General features: G+C 36.7%; 2 protein-coding genes across 7 annotated transcripts in view; one reads left to right on the top strand and one right to left on the bottom strand.

The window, feature by feature from the left end:
- The window catches only part of TMPRSS15 (transmembrane serine protease 15), a 70,151-nt gene extending 53,983 nt beyond the window's left edge, over window positions 1–16,168 (top strand). The window contains exons 22-29 of the mRNA XM_038154745.1: window positions 2,407–2,539; window positions 6,327–6,422; window positions 9,680–9,729; window positions 10,171–10,345; window positions 11,971–12,152; window positions 12,363–12,458; window positions 13,384–13,523; window positions 15,229–16,168. Of these exons, the coding sequence (XP_038010673.1) occupies window positions 2,407–2,539; window positions 6,327–6,422; window positions 9,680–9,729; window positions 10,171–10,345; window positions 11,971–12,152; window positions 12,363–12,458; window positions 13,384–13,523; window positions 15,229–15,384 (1,028 nt within the window). The 3' untranslated portion in view covers window positions 15,385–16,168. The remainder of the gene's footprint in view (window positions 1–2,406; window positions 2,540–6,326; window positions 6,423–9,679; window positions 9,730–10,170; window positions 10,346–11,970; window positions 12,153–12,362; window positions 12,459–13,383; window positions 13,524–15,228) is intronic.
- The window catches only part of CHODL (chondrolectin), a 49,997-nt gene that overhangs the window by 4,500 nt on the left and 24,202 nt on the right, over window positions 1–21,295 (bottom strand). For 2 of the 6 annotated variants that reach the window (XM_038154713.1, XM_038154730.1), the window contains 2 exons: window positions 21,216–21,294; window positions 19,136–19,677 (listed from right to left, as the gene is read on the bottom strand). In XM_038154713.1, the coding sequence (XP_038010641.1) occupies window positions 19,675–19,677; window positions 21,216–21,294 (82 nt within the window). In that variant the 3' untranslated portion in view covers window positions 19,136–19,674. Of the gene's footprint in view, window positions 1–19,135; window positions 19,678–21,215; window position 21,295 lie in introns of those variants that run through there. The other 4 variants (XM_038154685.1, XM_038154695.1, XM_038154704.1 and 1 more) reach the window with 2 other exon arrangements.

Here is a 21,295-nt window from a genome sequence, read left to right as displayed (position 1 = left end):
AAATGAAATGAAAACTCAACATATGCTTTTCTTCTGTAGTCATTTTGTATTTCCAAATGATACTGGGTTTTGCAATAACTAATTAGAGTTTCACAGCAGTAAAAATTCTGCAGTGCAGGATAGAGGATAAACATGTTCTTGGTGGAAATTCCCACATAGTTCTGTGAGTGTGAAGCCAAACTATAACACACAGCACTCTCCAACCCACCTGGACTCCATGGGGTGAATGGACAGCACTGCTCCAAAGGCAGCATCCATAGTTCACTGCTACTCCTTACCTCTCTGGTAAAGTGGTTCTTTCCAAAGAAATTCCAAAATGAAAATTTCCAAATTCATTCCAAAATGCATGTGTACAGTATCTGAATTCATTTTACATAGCAGGGAAATAAGATTCTCTAAAACAATAATTTAAATATAAGACTAATGCTAAAATCATGTTTGGCCTAGCACAGAAGTTAAACTGTTCTTTCTGATAATCTACTTTGGAGAACTAAAGGAAGATTTAAAAGTTGTCTTTAAGCTTAGCACAATTCTTTTGTTTTAAAGAGCTCTACTAGGGATCAGATATGTTTTTAGGTGTGTGCTGACAGTCCATAGATTTCAACATTTTTTTACACATATATATAATAAAATATACATGGCATATGTAAATACATGCAGATAGATAGATAGATAGATAGATATCTGAAGACACAGATTCACTCCTCAGATTAGTGCCATTGGCTATTTTGTGGCATATTCTTCCTTTAAAATGTATAGAATAAAATTCACTCCAGTTTCTCCTTAAGCAAAGAAAACTTGAATTTATTTTTCCAGTCATTGCTGAAGAAGATCTGAACAAGAGAACCATCACCTGCATTAACATGATGTACATTCTCTCAAAGATTTATTTTGCCACCGATTGTCTATTACTTCATAACAAATTACCTCACATGAAAAGCCTGGGAGATTTGTTTCCAAAAACCCATTTAATCCAAAGTTTGGCTAAATTGATCTACATCTCAAAACAAAAGGAAAATTCAATTAGAAACTCACAGTGAGTCTTTCCAGTGTCCAAAAGCCTTGCTCATTTTCCTGAAACCAATTTAAATGACTTATCAGAAGTGGCAACTTGAACTAGACAAACTGTCTTTTCAAATCTTCCAACTTCTGAAACTTCCAGGGATGGCAAAGAAATGCCAAAACTCTAAAATATATGATATCTGAATTAAGCAGTTGTTTGATCCTCAATGACTTTATTATTCCTTTCCAATAATGTATTTGGAGAAGAACATGGATCTGATGAGGAGGAAAGAAAAGGGCTTATAGTTCAAGTTCTCAAGAGGTGTCAAAAGTAATTTGGAGAAATCTTGCAGTGCATTCAATTCCAAGATGTTTAAGAAGCTCAAAAATTTAATTTAATTTAATCTAAAATTTACCATTAATTAATTAATCAGTGTAAATCACCTCTTTCATTCATGCACTCCACATGTCACAGAGGCATTTCTAAAAATCTAAATGTTTTATTTACTATGGTGGATACTCTATGTGAAAGCATTTTGGTGGAAAAAGATTTTTTGCACAAGTAAGATTTTTTTAAAAAATATTTTGGAAAACAATAAATGTCAGTGCATTGCATGCTTTTCTCTACTTCACAATGGCAAGACATGTAATCTGACTAAAATGCAGCTGTAGCTGCTAAGATATATATGAGACTCTGTTGACATTATCATATATAAATTTAATGTTATATAATAAAATTCTTATTTTATACCCATGTGTATACATGAGATTCTGTTTGCCATACAGTCCAACTTGCTCAGTCACTATGCCAATAGCATAAGACTTTTTACCAATAAGTTAATGAGTTTCTGAATTTTTGTTCTGAATATTTTCTTTTGGGAAAAGTTTTTATAAAAGGACTGGTTTTCAGTGAGCTTTAATTATTAGTATGAATGTTTTAACTAAAACTGCAGTGAAAACAGTAGCAATTGGAACTGGAAATCTATTTTTCCTTCATCAACACTCATTTTAACTTTATTTCCAGTCAGTATTACTGAGCATCATGGAACTAAGGCTTCACTCATTATTTGGAAATTATATAATGCTGACTGAGAAAAAAAATACATTGTTTAGAGTTAATAGAAAATGTACTGTTTATTCTCTATTTCTGAGACATTTGCAAAATATAAGGTATGAAACTCTCCTGTGGCAGAAATACAGGAAATAACAATAACATTTCCTTCCTGTGGGAACACAACATCCTGGAGATGCTGGGTTTATTACCTCCGTAACGCATTTTAACTTGTTTTGTGTTCTTCATTGGCAATAATAAATCTCTTTATATTACATTTCTGTTTGCTTAGGGTGGGGGAGGAAAGGGGTTTGCCACCTGTCTAAAATGCTTCTGCCCATTTTGTTCTCCAGTGAGACTACTCAATGGCTCTCTGAGCACTGAAGGGCTGGTACAGGCCAGGGTTGGGAAGACGTGGCATCTGGCATGTGCAGATGATTGGAGTGGAGAGATTTCAGACAGTGTTTGCCAGCTGCTGGGGTTGGGGTGAGTGATAAATATTCATTGTCCTTTGTAACTTGTTTGCAGATTTGTTGAGTGTATATTGGCATTTTCCTCCTCATTTTACTGGCATACTCTCCAAAAAAATGGCAAATGTATCTGTCTCTGTCAAGTGGAGTGTTTGGTGTGCCAGCAAATTTGAGAATGTGGCAAACCCTGTCTTGGTAACATTCAGTACAGGATTGATGACTCTGAACATGGCAGGTTGGGCATGAGGATACATATTGGAGAACATTGGGAAAGTGTTGTGGATGCATCACCCTTTTATCACTTTATGTCATCATTTACATCTTCACTTTCTTAAGGGTGGCTCAAGAGTAAAGCTGAAGCCAACAGCAGCCTTGGCTGCCTGGCTTTTGTAGTGCCGATGATCATTCCAAGTAGAGATCATTACTTGAATATTCTGCTAGAATAGAATGGAATTCTAGAATTCTGCTAGGTAGAATGGAATTTCAAGGTAGACTTAGAGCAGGGATGGAATAGGGAAGTATATGGCAGAAAAATAGATTTAGCTTTAGTCCCTGTTCAGGAGAATTTTCAGGGGAAACATGGGGATTGTTGAGTGCAGGGTGTTGCATTTTTCAATCTGTGGTTAAATTTATGGCCTAAATTTTGGCCTTACAGCGTGGGCTACTCCACTTCCATCCACTAAATAATAATTAGCTTTCCTGCAGTGCTGAGGTTTTTAGGGAATATCACTCACCCAACTAATAGTCAAACTAAATTCTGAGCTTGCAATTCATTATGTTGGTCAGTAGCCAAAGAAAGATGCTTACAAATCCCCTTCTGATAAATTAATTGCAGCAATCACAGAGTCAGAATGACACAGAAAAATATCCAAGGGGTTTTTCAGAAATGCTTCTAATTGGATGAATGTCTGCTGGTTTATTGGGTTTTTTACTTTCTTCCTTTGGGTGAGTACTGAGTTTACATAAAAATCAGGTAGCTGAAATCCTGACTGTGATTTATATTGTATGCATGCATGTAAGAACATATAAACTGTGTGTAAATGTGCTTCTGGTCAAATATCTTGCTCCTTAGAGTGGCTAGTGGCCTTCTTCCTCTGATTCTTTCTGCCCCTGCCCTGCCTCCTTTCCCTTCTGGACAGAAGTAATTTTGTGGTCCACTGATTTAATTGACATATTTGATAAGCTTCAACAAACTTTGCCTTCCATGACATTCTAACTTTTAAGTATTAGTTAAACTAGTTAAAATCAGTTAAACTAGTTAAAATTAATTAGTTTAATTAGTTAAAAGCATTAGTTAATGCTTTTTCCCCATAACATTCTGCAGCAATATCTTTCAGGTTGTCTCTATAAACTACTCAGGTGCACTTTGTAAAAGAGTTCCTATCAAGCTTCCTAGTTATTTCTTATAATTTGATTCCTCAGTTTAATACATACTCCCACTGTCTAGAAAAAATATTTTTAAACCTAACTTGTATCACAATTTTGTAACCTGGGTGCTACTGCAGTTACAGCATAGGACAAAATTCTCATATGGGTGTCTATGTATGTATTAATATATTAATAGGTGTATATCTATATATATATGTGTGTGTGTGTGTGTATGTAACTTCTGTAAGCATCACATTATTCTGCTTTCCTTGAATCCTCCTGTAGCAGCATATTTCTTAATAATCATCACCATGTTTGTTATTAAATGGATGTTTGCAACAGCAGGTCCTGAGTAGGCTGTAGCTCATGCTCCTACACTGAATTACAACCTAGAATCATGTTTTATTAGAAAGACAGGCTAAAGTTCATCTAGGACAATTTAGTTTTACTATTAATTGCTTATACATTTGCTAGACTCATTTTCTGCTTAATTTATGAAAAGGACTGAGCTGATAGGAGCCCTGTATCATATCCTGACTATTTATGTACCTGGGCTACAAAGTACAATATTCTTCAAAGGTTCCAGTGAATCTCAGTGTGAATCCTTTTGCCTCCATTTTTCAAATATGTGACTGTTGCATTTGTGATTTGTACCAAACAATAAGCCAGTCTGGGGACATGCTTATTGTGCATCTACAAAATACACCTTAGGCAAAATTTACAAATGTTCTTAAGGAGTCTGGGCTGCAAGATGAACAAATTGATGCTCTGGAGAAACCTGAAAATAATCCTTTTCTCAGCTTCCACTTGTAGCTGTGTGCATCTGACAGCACTGCTAAAATCTGTTGTCAGCATCTTATTTCCTAGAACCAAGAAAATCACACACTGAGCTTTTCACCATTGCATTGGGCAGATGCAAAACAATCCTGTTTCCCGGGGACCAGAGCCAGCTGGGTCTTTGCTAAATTGTACCCAGGAATGGGAGTAGACCTGGCAATTTTATCACACCTTAAAGTCCAACAAGAGTGAGAGTTTTTAGGCTTTACTCTGCAACCTTTCATTCTATTTTCTTCATGAAGTTGCAACATTCTTCAGAAGGAAATTAGTTCCTGGGAATACTTTGCTGGTCTCAGCAAAGTTCGGCAGCATAGAATTTGACTCTCCCTACCTGGCTTGGCACATTACTGCCCTCTCAGACTGTCTAAAAGCACTTCCAGGCTGAGAAATGCAGCAGTAATGACTTTTCCAGCAGGTGGATCACACAACTCTCCTGGTGGCACAGCAGGGTTGTTGAACGCCTCTTTACTTCATACACAGCAGATTTGCAGGCAGATTCCAGACTTCATCCTTTCCAGGAGAGTGAGATTTACTGCATTTGAAGAGAAGACACAGTGCAGGTTCTCTCTGTGTACTAAACCTGCTGGTGCTCCTTGTGTATTAAACAAAGGATTCTCTTCTTGCTGCTGAGATGTGTAAGGTTAAAGGGCCAGATGGGTGGTTGTCATCGCCCCAAAAATTATTCAGTCTAATCACAGCTATCTTTTTTCCCCATGCTTCCCCAAGGGAAAGCAAATATGTTTCATAAATAAGTGCTCCAAACTGGTCACAGGAAGTATCTCAAAGTGTATGATGCAGAATGGACTACAAAGTAAATCTGGATATGGGTTCTAAATGTCAAAACAATTTGTCTCACTAATAGTACACAGAATTCTTAGTTCAAAAAGCTATTGCTACCAAAAAAAAAAAAAAAAGTTAGTCGAAGAATAAACTAATTGATTCCTTGATTCCTTTAAATTGACTACATGACCTTTAAGGGTGCCATCTGTCCTGTGATTCTGTGACTCTATGAATACACCTCACTCGTGATCAATAGCAAACATGACACTATTGATTTGTTCCACAGCCACTCTGATTTCAACAGATCTATGAGGTGAAAATTAACTTTTTTTTTTACTCCATTAGATTCTTTGTTATACAAAATATAATTTCATTTCTTTCCTAGACAATATAGTATAACTGCACCCCTCAAAAAAGCAAGACTGTGATACCCCAAGGTTCAGCTATTACTGCCTCTTTGGCATACTAAGTTCTAGCTCCATACATTTAAGAACTGGTATTTCAAACCCTTCATTGTGGCACAGAAAAACCAAGCTAAATATTTACTGCTGTCAAAAGAATTAACTAATATGCCTTTCAGTATGGATGTAGCATTAGAAATCTTAGAATAAGATGTAAGACTGGAAGTAAGAGACTCACAATTTAATCCGAACAAGTTTGAAGCCTCCAAAATCCCCTCCTGAAGGGTCATTATTTGAGGAGAAGAAAAAAAATTAAAAGCTGGTGTTTATTCTGTCAGCATAATCATTTCCCAAATATCGCTCCACTGGTGGAATAGGGCATATATCTAAAAATATGCATGTGTCTTTTTGTCCTAGGAATGCAAATATGTCATCAGCTGTATTATTCACTGGAGATGGCCCATTTGTCACCATCACCAAAGAAGGTAACCACAAGCTAAATTTTACAAAAAGGTGGGTACAGTGAGATTTCTTCCTCATACAAATGATGTCTTTAAGTCTTGTGGTGATTATTTATGCACTAATATATAGCTCAAATCCTAATTGACATCTCTATCCATTTACTGTGGAAATGATATGCTCTTTTACAAAAATATTTCTTATCTAGAAATCACTAAATTATGAGTGCATAATATAGTAGAATTAAGACTACCTATATATATATAATATAGAAGAATTAGGATGGAGTGACCATCACCCATAGTTATAGAGTACTTGTCACAGCAGGTTCTCTCTGTAATCAGCAGAGAAAAATGAGCACTCCAAAATGCGATCAAGGCATCTCTTGAAATATGATAAGTCACACTCTATAGTCTTAACTTTATTGATATAGACTTTGAACACACTGAGGATTGCTAATTTAAGCCATCCACAGGCAGGAATATATATTTAAACAATTTATTCCCATTCCAAAAATGACTTCTGGATGTGTCTCCACCTTTACAAGTGAATCATTAGATGACATGATCCTCAGAAGACTGTTGATTCTATTCCAACCTTTCCCAGTCCAAATAACTGCTGGAGGGATTCTGAAGGGTACTGGAAACTGGTAATTTCTTGTAAATTAAATGAAAATGTGATATTAGCCCAGGATTACATCCTCAGGAAATGGTGGGATTTACAATACAACTCCCAAGCAGAAAGGCTTGCCATCATCAGTTTAAAGAATTTTAATGACTTCAATTACTGTTTTCTGTTTATAAGAAGCTTTACTGTATAATTTTTTCTGGATTTCTACCAGAACACTGACCCAGAAAATTACTGTCTAATTGCTAAAATGCTGAAACCATGTTGAGGACAGCAAGAGTCCATGTTCTTTCAGTTTCCCCTCATAAACATCCCACATGGCAACAAAGCAAGAGACATGTCTTAATTTTCTATGGTCTATTATTTTGTCTACACAAAAAAAAAAAAAAAATTAAAAGCTACATTTTATGTTCTAATTATACTCTGTTAACCCCAAACATTTATCATTCTCATGGGTGGTGAAAGTATCTTAAACGAATGGAATATTATTGGAGGCTATTTTTCTTTTTTTCTTGAGTGAATATCTAAACCAGCATTGCCACAAGACATCTTGAAGAGCAGTAATGATTTAAAAATGTCTTCTGTTAATACCTATTAAACACGAAAAGTGATTAAAGAAGGAGGAAATGGAATGAGTTCATTTATAGTAGTTGTATTTCTCTTGCAGAAATAGGTGTCTTCTCCCATGTTTCATCTGGATAGCTGATAGGAATCATTTTGCAGGGTGACACTATTGCAGATTCACACATGGTTTTTCTACATATCATGAATGCTAGAAAGATCATGCAGATTTGATAATTTAAGCAACTGAATTCATTAACTGGTAATCCAATTATAAAATGCATTTCTCACATTGTCTTTTTTTTTTTTTTAATTCAAGTGCATCCACCATTGAAACAAAGGGGGGCACATATAATAGCGCTTGAAAGCTGCAGTGACAGAGACAGCAAAAGAGTTCTCTGGTGCCTTTAGGTAATGTGATTTTTGGCAGGTTAGCTTTGTAAGAGCCCCAGATCCTCCTGCCTTTTAGATATGTGTGAGCAGATTCTACAGAGACTAATTGTTTTTGCTGCTTCTAAGTGAAGATCATGCTCACAGATATCCTAACTACTCCAGATTTCTGCCTGGCGTGCTGCTTGACAGCTGACACTCAGAGAGGCACAGAGGAGGGTATTCAGCACAGGCCTCTGGTGCCTTTTGGCCACTCCTGTGCAGACCGAGAGGCAGCTGAGAACTGCTGGGATGAAGTGCAGGCAAGGACATGCTTCTCCTTCTGGGAGCTAGCTCCACAAAGAAGAAAAAACAAAGGCAAATGAAGTAATTTCTACTGAATCAACCAACCAGTAGGTACTTGTGGTGGGACAGGCAACTCCCTTTACTCTGAAAATGCAAAATTACAGGCAGAAATCTGACACTTTGGTTGCTAGTTCAGGTAGTTTATCTACCTATGAGAAAGCATAGGATCAGATAAAAGACCTAATATACAACACCACTGACCCCCTCATTGAAAGCCTATGAAGGCATCATGGGAAAGGGTATTTAGTTGTTATGAAGGTTATGCAGAAGATGGTTTTGGTTTCTTGCATTTTTGGTTTCTTAATATTTGTCTGGTTACGGATTTGGATACATGTCACAGAAAATGGTTTCCACTTTTTAAATTGCAGCTTTAAAATTAGGTACCTACCTTGAAGTGGAAAATGGCAATGTGGGACTATTCAGGGCCAGAGGAATATCTCATTTGCATCCCACTATAATGAATGAAGGTTTAATTGGGGAGGTGGTGGGTGGTTGCAGTTCCCACTTTATTTCATGTCCCTCTGTGCCATTGGAAAATTATTGGGTCAGATCTCACTCACATACCAAATTCTGAGCAAACACAGTGAGGGATACATCATTCCCTATCATGTTTAAAGTATCCTTCACCTACACTATTTAAAAATGGAATCTGGAAATGCCCACTTGAAACAAACTGTTGGCAGAGCTTGGTTATCTGTGTTCCCCTCATTCTTGTTTCTGTGTGTATCAGATTTGAATTGCTAGCACGCACGCTGTCCCAAGTGTTTCAGATTCATTACAGACTATGAACATAATATTAAAACCTCTGGGTATCAGAAATGCTTGAGCAGTTTTGATCTATGGTCTTGTGCTCTTCAGACTCTGGCTTTATATATTTGCTAAATAATTTCTAACCTAGCATATGCAACTACATATTTCACAGTAGCATTATTTTCTTAGTAAAATGATACAGGGATATAAAACTAACCTCTTGAATTCTTTGGCCACACTGATCTCTAGTGGCAAGGTGTTGAAAACATCTCAAAAGGTAGGAAAAAATATCATAGGCAGCTATAACTTTATTGCAAATCTGTCTCAGGTAGATGACCCATTTCCCTAAAACACAAGACTCTACTTTTATTTCCATAATATAAATCAATTAAGTGCCCAGTGAAGAGGAATATGTACACTTAAAGTTGTATAACATATAATGTTGTATACTTATAATTAAAACATAATTTAAACATGTAGCATTATTTATTATACTTAATAGGCTGATATTGCTAAATGGATGTACTTTCATATATATGATTGTATCAATTTCTCTGTGTATGTATGTATATATATATTTGACAGTCAGAGTTATCTGGGGTGCAGCTACTTGTGATTTAATAGCACTTTCATTCTAGAGAACACTGTTGGGACAACCTGGTGGTTCATCTGCAATGTAACATTCAATGTAAGTACACAGAATCCAGGAATATTTCACAGAGAGATCAAATTGTTCAGACCATAAAGCCAAATGTTTATAGCTTGAATGGAAAGGTTAGGGAATGGACTATAAATGCTATACTCATAAATGATATAAACAGAAGGAAATTTAGTCTTCACTTGATTTCAGTGTTAAGTGTACACTAGAGATGGATCTGTAGTGAAAACATTTATAAAATAAATGTATAAAAATTCCAGAATATCTGAGGAAAGAAAACATCTAAATCCAATTTACACAGTTGCATCTTGATTTCAGCTATAAAAACCCAAACTTTTTTCCAAAGTATTTTTGAATAGCAGCTCAAATTCTACAAAGCCTTGCTTTTTCCAAGAAAATGGACTAGTCTAATAAAATACGGTAGATCCCTTTATTTTTTATTTTATTTGATTTGATTTTGCTTTATCTTAGCTTGTGGAAAACACATGGTAACTCAGAGTAATGGAACAAGAATTGTAGGTGGAAATGATGCCAGAAGAGAGGCTTGGCCCTGGATAGTTTCACTCCGTTTTAATTTCCAACACGTTTGTGGAGCTTCCCTTGTCAGTGACGAGTGGCTGGTGACAGCAGCACACTGTGTCTATGGGTAAAGTTCTTTTATGTGCAAGTTCACTAAGGAGGCATCAGATTATGAACAAATTGTGACACTGATATGAAAAATTACAACTAACTCCTGGTTTAATTACCATGTTTTGAATCACTTGTAGGCTCAGCTGAAAACTCCTTTACTTTCTGGTAAATCCTCAGTCCTTACTTTAATGCAGACAATTGTGGAAACCAAGCAGCATCTCCTGAACAGTATGGAATTGCACTTTAAATGCATGGTATTAATACTGGGCATTGGTACTTAATCCATAATTATTGTGGGCCTCCATAAATTAGGTGAATCCCTCTACCAGTGGTATAAAAGGTGACATCATGTCCCATCAATTAAACCCAGCATTCCTCCTACATATTATCCTAGATTGATCAAGATTTACTGTGCATCACTGGAACGACTCTTGATTTATGTGCATTGATTAGGCAATATTGGATATCCTCTACATGGTGTATTTGTACCATTCAAAGTGATGCACATTGAAATATCTTCTAGGTCATTTCATAATATCTACAATAAAAACAGATGCTGTAAAAGACATATAAAAACTGGAATGGCAAAAGAAAAACCAAACAAAATTAGAGTAGAGCTTTCACTACAATAGCTAAATGGTAAAGCAGTGGAGACTGTGTCAAAATCCTAACACTGCCTCATGGCATGGCAGGAACTACATTCCACACAAAGAGCCTAAAATGAAAAGAATCAAGCCCTCTTATTTTCCACACAATAAATCCACGATTGTCTCCTACTTCCTTTTCACTTGAATCATCTTTTTATTTTCAACTAAATCTAATTTTATCATCTTGCCTTTGCTAGAATTTTCCTAAATTGAATCTTGCGGTTTCACACCTTCTGAACATTTAACTTGGACACTCCTAGTTTAGAACAAAAGAACATCTTGATGTCAAACCAAAAGATGTGCAGAAACCAATTCAGTCCAACAATCAGGATGAAAATGTACTTTTTAAACCATAAAGTGATTGATTAAAAAACAAAAAATATTTAAGCTCCCCGATGAACACAGCCTCAAACCAGCATGTGTAGATTAGGGGGAAAAATGCAGATTATGCCATATTTTGTTTTAGTATATCTTGTTTGATTGAGATTAAAAACTAAGAGGCTAGTTTTCTGAGTCTATGAGCTGCAGTATTTCCAACAACATCTCAGACTTCTTATTCTTCAGACATTCCAGTACAATTTTATAACTGGGACCAATATTAATTGCCTGCTGGGCAGTCAGCAGTATTCTTCATGGTGTTTAAAAAGCCATGGTAATTTAGTTAATGTATTTTCCTCCTCTGCACCACCAACTAATTAATTCATTATAATTCATTATAAGCTCATTATAATAATTCATTATAATGCATATAATTCATTATAATGCATTATAAGCTCACCATAAAAAAATCAGCAACGCATATCTGCAGTGTGGATATTTAAGACAGTGATACTCACGGAACTCTAAGAACATGTACCCTGTTCTATTTATTTGACAAAACATGAAAATGCTATGAATTACCACGAGGCTAAATATCAGCATTTTATCTGACACATATTTTTCAATACTTCCATTAATCATTCCTAATTGAGAATTCTCTCCTTGCAACTTCTAGGAGACAACTGAAGCCATCCCGCTGGCAAGCGGCTCTTGGCTTGTACAGCCAGTCAGATCTGGCACAGCCTCCAGCAGCGCTTCGAAACATCGACAGAATTGTTATAAATCCTCATTACATGAAGCAAACAAAAGACAGTGATATTGCTCTGATGCACCTGCAACACAAAGTGCAGTACACAGGTGAATTTTTGTTTTTCCAAAAGACCCATTTATTCCCATTTTTTCCATTATGCAGAACAATGCTAATCATACGAGGGTGGTGGGGAGTCCGCTCAGTACTTCCCGGCTATCTTGGCAAAAAGTGGTTTTGAATTAATGAATGTTTCCTGCTATGGCTTCATAAAAACCTGAATACAGGGAAGAAGTTGATTACTTGTTTCTCATTCACAGATTACATACAACCTATCTGCCTACCAGAAAAAAATCAACAGTTTTCACCCGGAATTAGCTGCTCCATTGCTGGCTGGGGGGATATTAGCAATGAAGGTGGGTAATCTGCTTGGAAAATTCTGACAGGCATGTAGCTGTGAGGGGAAGCTTGTTCCTATTCCACAGGAATTGCTAAGGTCAAATAGTTTAGAGAGCAACTCTTCCATATTAAAATTTAAGAACTATCCCATTCCACTATTCCTTCTCTGAAGCAAAATGATAGTTATAATGTACCTCCTAGAAGAAAACATGCATATCTAAGTTCATTAGGCTATGAAGAAAGCTTCTTCCATCCACTTAGAAGTTATGATGACTACTTTTCTTAACATGAAATATGTACATCTCGGTTCCAGATATTGGGTGGGGGAAGAGGAAGAATAGTCTTTCTGACAATGTGCAAATGATTTTCCCCAGAAGTCAAGAAAACTGATTGCAGTGTGAAATGTATGTTCTGTTTGTATGTCATATGCTCCAGATTTGGAGTGTCTCTGAAACAATAAACATGCCATTTCACTTCCACAGTTGAATACATTGACTTCTACATTAAATTGCATTTAAAATTTTGGGTAGGAATTAATAAAAGAATTTAAAAAAAAAACCAAAAAAAACCCAACAACCTTAAATAACCAAAGTTTCACAATGAATAGTGAGGAAACACTAGACAACCCATGTTCCTAAGCCTTTAATCATCCCTTAGATCTCCCCACAGTGAGTTCATAGTCATTGATTTTAGTAATCTTGATTCAATTATAACCAAATTCAGTCCCATTACAAAAATGAAAGACAGAATTCAGTTAATGAGCACTGTTTAATCAGAGACTGTGCTACAGGGGCATAAGCCTGAATAGTACAGCAGTAAGGCAGGGATTCCTGCTGCTCAGGAGCATGCTGAGCATGCTGGGACAGGAACTAAACCATCAGCATTCCCAGTGGGATGCATGTATTTAATTCTACAGGTAAATGTACTTTGTATTTTCATCAGGTCCCTCTTCAAATATATTGCAAGAAGCAGAGGTCCCTCTCCTTTCTAATGAAAAATGCCAGCAATGGATGCCAAAATATAATATTACTGAGAATATGGTCTGTGCAGGATATGACATGGGAGGAATAGATTCCTGCCAGGTAAGTAGAAGCAACTCATTTCCACTGCTGGCGTAAACCTCATCTAGTTACTGAATAAAACTCTTCCTGATCCTCCACTCATGAAAACCAGAACAATCCCTGTCCATTAATGTAATTTCTATTCATGGTACTTTGTCCATTTAATAATTTATCAGGATACAAGCTTTTGTTTTGTTTTGTTTTTTGTGTCATCTTGGCATAAACAACCATGGAAGAAGATAAATATGAGACTGGAAACTTTTTGCACTAGGTTTTGAATAATTCCTGCTGAGTAATTCCATGAAGGAGAGAGGCACATGCTTAGAGAAATGCAGAGAACAGAGAAATAAATACCAAATAGACTGAAGTCTCAGAAATCCTTCATTATGGGAAAGAGAGATAGCAAAGCTGCTTTTCCCCAGAATCTGTAGACTCTAAAGACCTTTCCTAAGCAGACACCACAGTATTTCAGAGAAGCTGCCTTTCTGCATTGATATATGCTCATGTGGGCTGAGTATTTTTATCCATTCCAGCTCTCTTTATAACTCACTGCTTCTCTTTGAGAATGTACTCAGAGGTAGCTGCCACAAGATTTTTCTTCCAGCAATATGGAGTCTGTGGCATGGAGACTGGCTGGCTTCCCTCAAGGCTGATGAGGAGCACTCTCACATAATTCCCATTGCCTTGCCCTACCAACCTAAGGCTTCACCATGTGCCCTGATTTTCTCCCCAGTTTAGTCTAGAGCAAGGACTCTATTCAAGCCTAATGTCCTTTCCCCTCATGGTTTTCCTCTTTCCCTTTTTCTTTCTGAACGTTATACTGAACAAAACCAAAACCAAAACAGCAACAACAAAAAAGAAATCCAAAATAAAACAAAAAAACAATTCCATGTAGGACCACAGGCTGATAGAGAGTACAAGTGACCAGCACTGTGATCAATGACCAGTCAGCCATGAGCAAAGATAAACAACTGATTCCTGATAGCACATCCCCCTTTAGGCTGCTGTCGCAGCCTTTAATATTCTGGGATGCCCGAGGGTTATGGGCAGAAGTATTTTAATGGCTGAGTCCTTGCAGAATTCTCTGGTAAAGATCCATTCACAGGGCATGGAGAAGACACAATTAATGCTGGTTCAACTAACTCAATAGACAATGAAAAATAGTAATTGTTTTCTTTCTCATCAAAACAAGACACCCACGGCTGACTCATCCCCACTCAAGCTAAATCAAATTCAGTTCTCTATTACAATGCTATGTCTGCTAAACTATTGAAAAGGAGGTGAGAGAAAAGGACACCTCTTCTGGCAATCTTGTTATTTTGTTTTCTAAATTTGAAACTGTGGAAAGTCTGGGGTGACTAAAAATAGAACTGTGATTTGGCTGAATTTATTCAACTGAAAAAATCATCCATATTTACCCAGGCTTGGTGAAATATGAAGGGCTGAACATAAAAGGAATAAGATATTTTAAAAAATCTCTTGAAGTCCAATATTGGAAGACTGATGACTGCTTAAGCTCACATCATTTAAAAATAAAGCAAAAAAGAAATGGATAATTTTTTTTTTTTTCACATGGAAATATTCATATTGATCTCACTTCCTGGTGCTGAGGACATGGAAGGGGTAGAGCATCTATGATTAAGGAACAAAATGAACAAACATCATAAACAAGCTCTGTCTGAGAGTTGACACCGTTCACTTTTAACTTTTGAATTTGTTGTTGCAGGGGGATTCAGGTGGCCCTCTGACATTCGAAGATGGGGACAAGTGGTTTTTGGTTGGCGTGACATCGTTTGGAGAAAAGTGTGCACTTCCCCAACGACCAGGAGTGTATGCTCGAGTCACCATGTTTGTGGACTGGATCAAAAACATCATCTATTAGCTTGTTGTTTTTTAATTACAGCAATGGAGTTTAGATGTTGAAAGTAATACATTGCATAATGATGTAAACTAGGCTGCCATTTCAATCTCACAGAGAAACTAAATAAATATGTAAATCTTGGTGAGGAACACATTGGTAACTTCTGTTTGTTACTAAGACCCATTTCCAAGAGAGCAACAATATTTCAAAAGAGATGCTGTAGTTTTGTTAATAGATAGTTTTGTCATTTTACTTTTTGTTTTATATAGGATCTTAGGAAAACAGATTCTTTGAACATCAGTGCATTAACTGCACAGTGGAGGACTTTACAAAGCACGGGCAGTAAAAAAATATTTGCAAACTGTAACTGCTGTAGTGGAAAAGAATCAAAATTGTTAATATCAAATGAAATATTATCTATGTTTTTACATTGCATTTATCAATGTGCAATTTCATATTAATGTAGGGTCAACTCTTCCCAGCAATCTCTCTGCATATCAAAATGAAGGTGTATGTCCTCTCTTTAAACTGGGCTCGTGGGAGTTCCTCTGCCTTGCCTATTACAAAAGGTTCTGGAGTGAGGTTTATGGATTGTGCAGAAAGGCTCACCATGGATCATGCTGCTTTCTAATGAATAAACTGAATGTCAGCCAAATGTTCTCTCTTGTGTAATGTGTTTGGAATTAATAGAGTTAAAAAAGGACTGAATAAAGCTTTTTAGTTTTCTTTCTAGGCAAGTGTTTGGCAATTATTCAAACAATTACAGAGATGTGCTTTTCCACACCCAACCATAGACTCACAATACTGCAACTTCTTCTCATAAAAGTGATGTTTCTAAAAACATTTGACAATATTGAGTTTCAGTTATCCCCACGAATAATAGTGTTTCCATATTACATGCTTTTTCTGTACTGTTGATTTTTAATATATTATTTTGTGCTTTGTAAGAAAACCAGCAGGGTATCCCATTACAGCATTCTAAAGGGGAAAGAATATGAAAACTAAAATAAGGGGTTTATCTTCTTGAGCTCTTTTATAAATAGGTTTCTATTAAAATATAATTACTTACTTGTTCCAATGCCTTAAATTCTATGGTATTAGCGTAATATGATGCACTTCTTTATTTCTGTTTTCAGACCAGTGTAGGACTTTAATGTATTTATCATTCCACAGTACCAAAACTACAAAATGCATTCTCACTTCCTGCAAAAGTGTATCTACACATATACACACAGGTGTTGTAAGCTCCTGGATTTGGTTCTTACAACCCTAAATGAAGGTATGAAATGCTTGCAAACAGAGGTTGCCAGTCACTGATGAAAAAAAACAAGTCCCAAACTGCTTTCAGGTCTTTGTAATTAGAGAACTAGGTCCAAAATCTGCAGCTTTATCAAGACATCTGTGATCACAAAGAACACAGATAAACATAATTATGACAGAGAGAAGGTAAGAAGGTGTTTTAGACACAGTCTCTCATATGAAAGACACAGTTTTTTGACATTAAAATATTAGAGTTGCAAATTTTATCTTTCACAGTAAACCATTGTTTCTCCTATTACTCTAAAAAATAGATCATTTTGCTACCAGTATAAATTGATTTGGATAAAGCAATTATATTCAAATGCTTAAGTAAAATATGACCTGATTTTTGCATTATTTACCATACATCACTATTGTAGATTGTGTTACAGTCTGTTAATGAAATACAAAAGCCAAATGAAAGCAGATCCAGCCACTAGAAAATGTGCTTCCCAGGAATACAGTAAGATACTTTTATCTGTGTGCATTTTCTTGCATTCCAAAATGGAAAGCATAAACGTATTTTGAGATATACATTGATAAACCACATTATCAGACTGAAAAAGTTATATTATAAACCCTGGCATAAAAAGATATCATATAAACTATTTTAATTTTAAAAGCCATTTTATTTCAACTAATTATGTCTAGATAAAACTAGCACAACCTTAGTCAATCACATTCTAGCTTTTGGTCAACAACTGTGGCTTCAGTTGCCTGCAAATTAACCTGTGGAGAAACCAGTCAATACTGTGTTAAAACACTTGGGCAGAACAGATTATTTGCAATTGAGTCAGTTCCAAGATGCTCTGAAACAGAGGATGGATATAGTGATAAATATGGAAATATTTTGCCCCAATAGCCAATATTTCTTACATCTACACAAAATCTGAGCACGCTACAACAGAAGCACTGGATGCCACTTCCTCATCTACCTTCACACAGAGTTTAAGACAGGTTTGTGCCAATGCCTGCCTATCCATCACTTTCACTCTGTACAAAACCCTCCTGAAGGTATTTCCATTCTCCTAACTGCTGCTTCAAAAATCACCTCTGCTTCCATTAACCATGATATTGATAGTGACAACTTTACGTGTCCTTTGGAGGTATGAAGTAAGAAGACATAGTTAATTCTTAAGTTAAAGGGAGTTTATCCTTCAAGGCCATAAAAATGAACTAAGTTCTTTTTACCATAACTCTTCTCAAGAAAGAGGTCTCTCAGCTAAATTAATCAATATCTACATCAGAGTAAAAGAATTCTGGTCTTGGTGATCATGTAGGATCATAGTATTTTCTCACTGCAAAGGAAATTGAAGTAGGAGATTGAACAAAGAAAGGAGTTCCTACTGAATGGAAGAACTATAGAATATTTTAAGTAGGAATAACGATACTTAACCTGAACTACAAGAGGAATTTTCTTTGAAAAGGAAGCAAAACCACTGCATGACAGCAGCTTTAAGATACTTCCAAAAGTTCTTCAGCAACTAATTGCACAATTAGTATTAATCAAAACTTTCAAAAAATTTTTCTGTGCTCAGAAAATTGAGACATATTTGTGTCTGAAGTGATGAAGACATGATTTTGTCAGCCGGCACAGTGCAGGCAACCCCTCAGTTCTGCTTTGGTCAGTCTCTCTCCAGCCAGTGGTAGTTATCAATCTGTGTTAAAGCCAGCAAGGTTGATTTCAGGCTCTTGACCTCTTGCTGCAATGGCAGTAAAATCCCTTAACTTTTGCTCTGACACCATATTGTCACCCACAAATCAACCAGAGTGCTACTGCCACCACCCCAGACTGTTCCTAATGACTGGCACAACCATTCTTAAGGCACAGAAAGCTCTTAAGCTACCAAAGAGAATGGACATTAATGATGTTAATCATAACTCTAAAAGACATCTTTAAATGTATCACAGTTACCTCTAAATCTATCCATCAATTAATACAATTAATGTGTTTCTAGATAATAGTCTGAGTAATGTTGGAATCAATCTATGAGTGCCACTTCCAAGAAAAAGCCTTTGTCTTCTCTGTTCAAACATTATATTATTCCTAACAAACTATTAGCTATATTTAAATGACCTTTAATGTCTTTTTTATGTAGACTTACTGAAACAGTAATTTTAATCTTAAACTCTTGCCCACTGTGATTTTTTTTCCATCAGAAAAATATTTGACTGAAGTAACAACTAATAGCTGCCTTTAAAGGGCACACCATTAATGACATATCACTTTCCAAGTTTTATGTTGACCTTGGGCCAGTACGAAAAAAAGTTATAGTCATTCCCTGGCAAAATGAATTCACTCTATGACAGCAAAGGACTTTGATGAATCCTTGAATTTTGCCACATCAGGCTGATGTCACAATATGGTGGCTGTTTCTGTCAGCAGCCATGTCATTATTTAATAAAGTACTATTTGTTCCTGAGGTTCGAAAAACTGTGTTAAGTGTGCAAATAAATACTAAACAAATATTTTGTATCAAACTTTTATGCAAAGATAAATAATTGTTACACTGTAAAATTGTCAGTTCCGTTGACTGTACATTGACTATACAATACAATGCATGATAGACTAAAAGAAACAGAGGAGATTTGTTTAACTACAAACAGTCTTAAAACTGACATACACTGTGGATATTTCCCCATAAAAACTTCAAATGCTCTGTTTGTTTCATTGCTCATAACTAGCTAACTTACATTTCTTAGCAAAATAAACACATACCCTTTATTTAGCATGGCATATTTTGTTACTGAATTAATAAACAAACATCATATAAAAATGATCTGAACATTTGCCTCAAGGGGGAGCTTACAGTTCATTCTTGTAGATCCTTTGCATTTTCAAGCCATTCCAAGCTAATGTTCTTTGACGACATTATAATACAGCCTCACTGCAAAATGTTATTTTTGCCTTGTTTTCAGTCAGTAAATCATTATACCTCCATGCTACTGTCCTTCCTAGGCGTCTTTGAAATCCATAGTGTGGACTGGTTTGGACTGGTTTTTGTTCTTCCTTTACTGAAAAATAAAAATACAAACTATTTTCAGTGCATGTGTGCCTTTGCAGTCCTGATTCAGCTCTGGGATCAGACCTGAGCATTCCATCCCCGGATCTCAAGGCCACATTTGGTGCTCTCACAGTGTGGGTTCCCCATCCAGAGCGGCACTGTTACCAAAAACACTAGACCATTCTGCTTAGCAGTGCTCCCAGGAACTGTACTGAATTGGCCTGGATAGTTTTTATTTATTTTTTTCCAGTTCCCATCCAACCACACCTCTCATACAGAGTAGTCTTTACAGAGAAGGACTCAGTTTGACCAGGGCTGGTGGGAGTTGAGCACTTCCCCTGTCTGGGGGGAAGCAGAGCACACACACCCCCCTAAATCCATGCTCAAGGTGCAGCCCACCCACCCCAGTGGGTACCACACCCCTGCCCACCCTGGGTACACCAACAGGTTCACTGCGCACCCCTGCACCAGCAAGCCCCTTCCCTTCAGGGCTTGACCTGAATCTCATGAAGTGATGGCACATGAATCAGACTCCTAGCAATGAATGACTGGTAGAAAGCTTCCTTAGGGCTAGTTTTCAGTCAAAACTGTCAATAGTAGGTTTTGTGTTTGGTGTTTTTTCAGTTTAAAAAAAAAAGATAAAACTGGTCCCAAAAAGTACATGCTCTGCAATACTGCTAATGTGTTTGCCCTGATTTTTCCAGGGAGCCTCGAGGCACCTTGAAAGTTTATGGCAGTCTTTCCACATGGCTACAACTGCCATAATACACCATCTCCCCTCACTTAGATTGGCAGATGACAGTGCACTGCAGACTACTGAAATAGGAGCCACTTCAGGAGCCATTGCAGCTGCATTTCAGTGAAAATCCTTATATCTCTGGGTAGAATATTTCACACTGATGGGTTTCTTCCCCCCAGTTAAATAAAAACCAGAAGAGAAGTAGCCCTACATAACTCTGTAAGGTGGAAACCTGAGAGTCCCAACAGTCCTATACATTCAGTTTTACTCCTTTCCTGGTGTGTAAATGCAAGCAAGTGTGAGTTGATTTAAAATGTACTTCGAGGGTGCTGAATGCTACAATAGTTTTCAGTCCCTCCAGACTTACCTCTGAAGTCCTACAAAGTAATGCATTATGTACCTGAGCCCATTGGAGTAATTGGAAAGACTCCCTTTGGCTTCAGTGGACTTTAGATCAGGCCACAATGCTATAAACAAAGCAATTGCAATGAATCAAGTAGTTCCAGCGCTTCCTTCTTAAAGAAACGAAGTCACTACTTCCTTCCAGATTAATCCAGCAAAAGCAGCCATAAATTAAGGATGAAAGGCTTTGGATGGAGGGTCCTTGCCACACAGCAGGAACAATTTCTAAATACCTTGGATCAGAACTTGAGCTGTATCAAATTGGCTTATCTTCAGCAAACCTATGCTGATTTTCACAGCTGGTTCAGGAAACAGATTTTAGTGACAAAGGTAAGATGCAATAAATAGCTTGAGCATATTGGTGTTTTGACCATCAAATGCAATCATAGAAACTGAGAAAAATATACCAGGTTGGAATTTAAACTTTCTGCAAGGCATTCAGATGATAATGGAGATGGGTCTTTGAAGCAGTTTCTCCTTGCTTCCC

The sequence above is a fragment of the Motacilla alba genome, chromosome 1 (assembly GCF_015832195.1).
Source record: "Motacilla alba alba isolate MOTALB_02 chromosome 1, Motacilla_alba_V1.0_pri, whole genome shotgun sequence".
In the NCBI taxonomy this organism is placed as follows: Eukaryota; Metazoa; Chordata; class Aves; order Passeriformes; family Motacillidae; genus Motacilla; species Motacilla alba.
The sequence above is the reverse complement of the archived record's forward strand: the minus strand, read 5'-3'. Positions and strand labels throughout refer to the sequence as shown.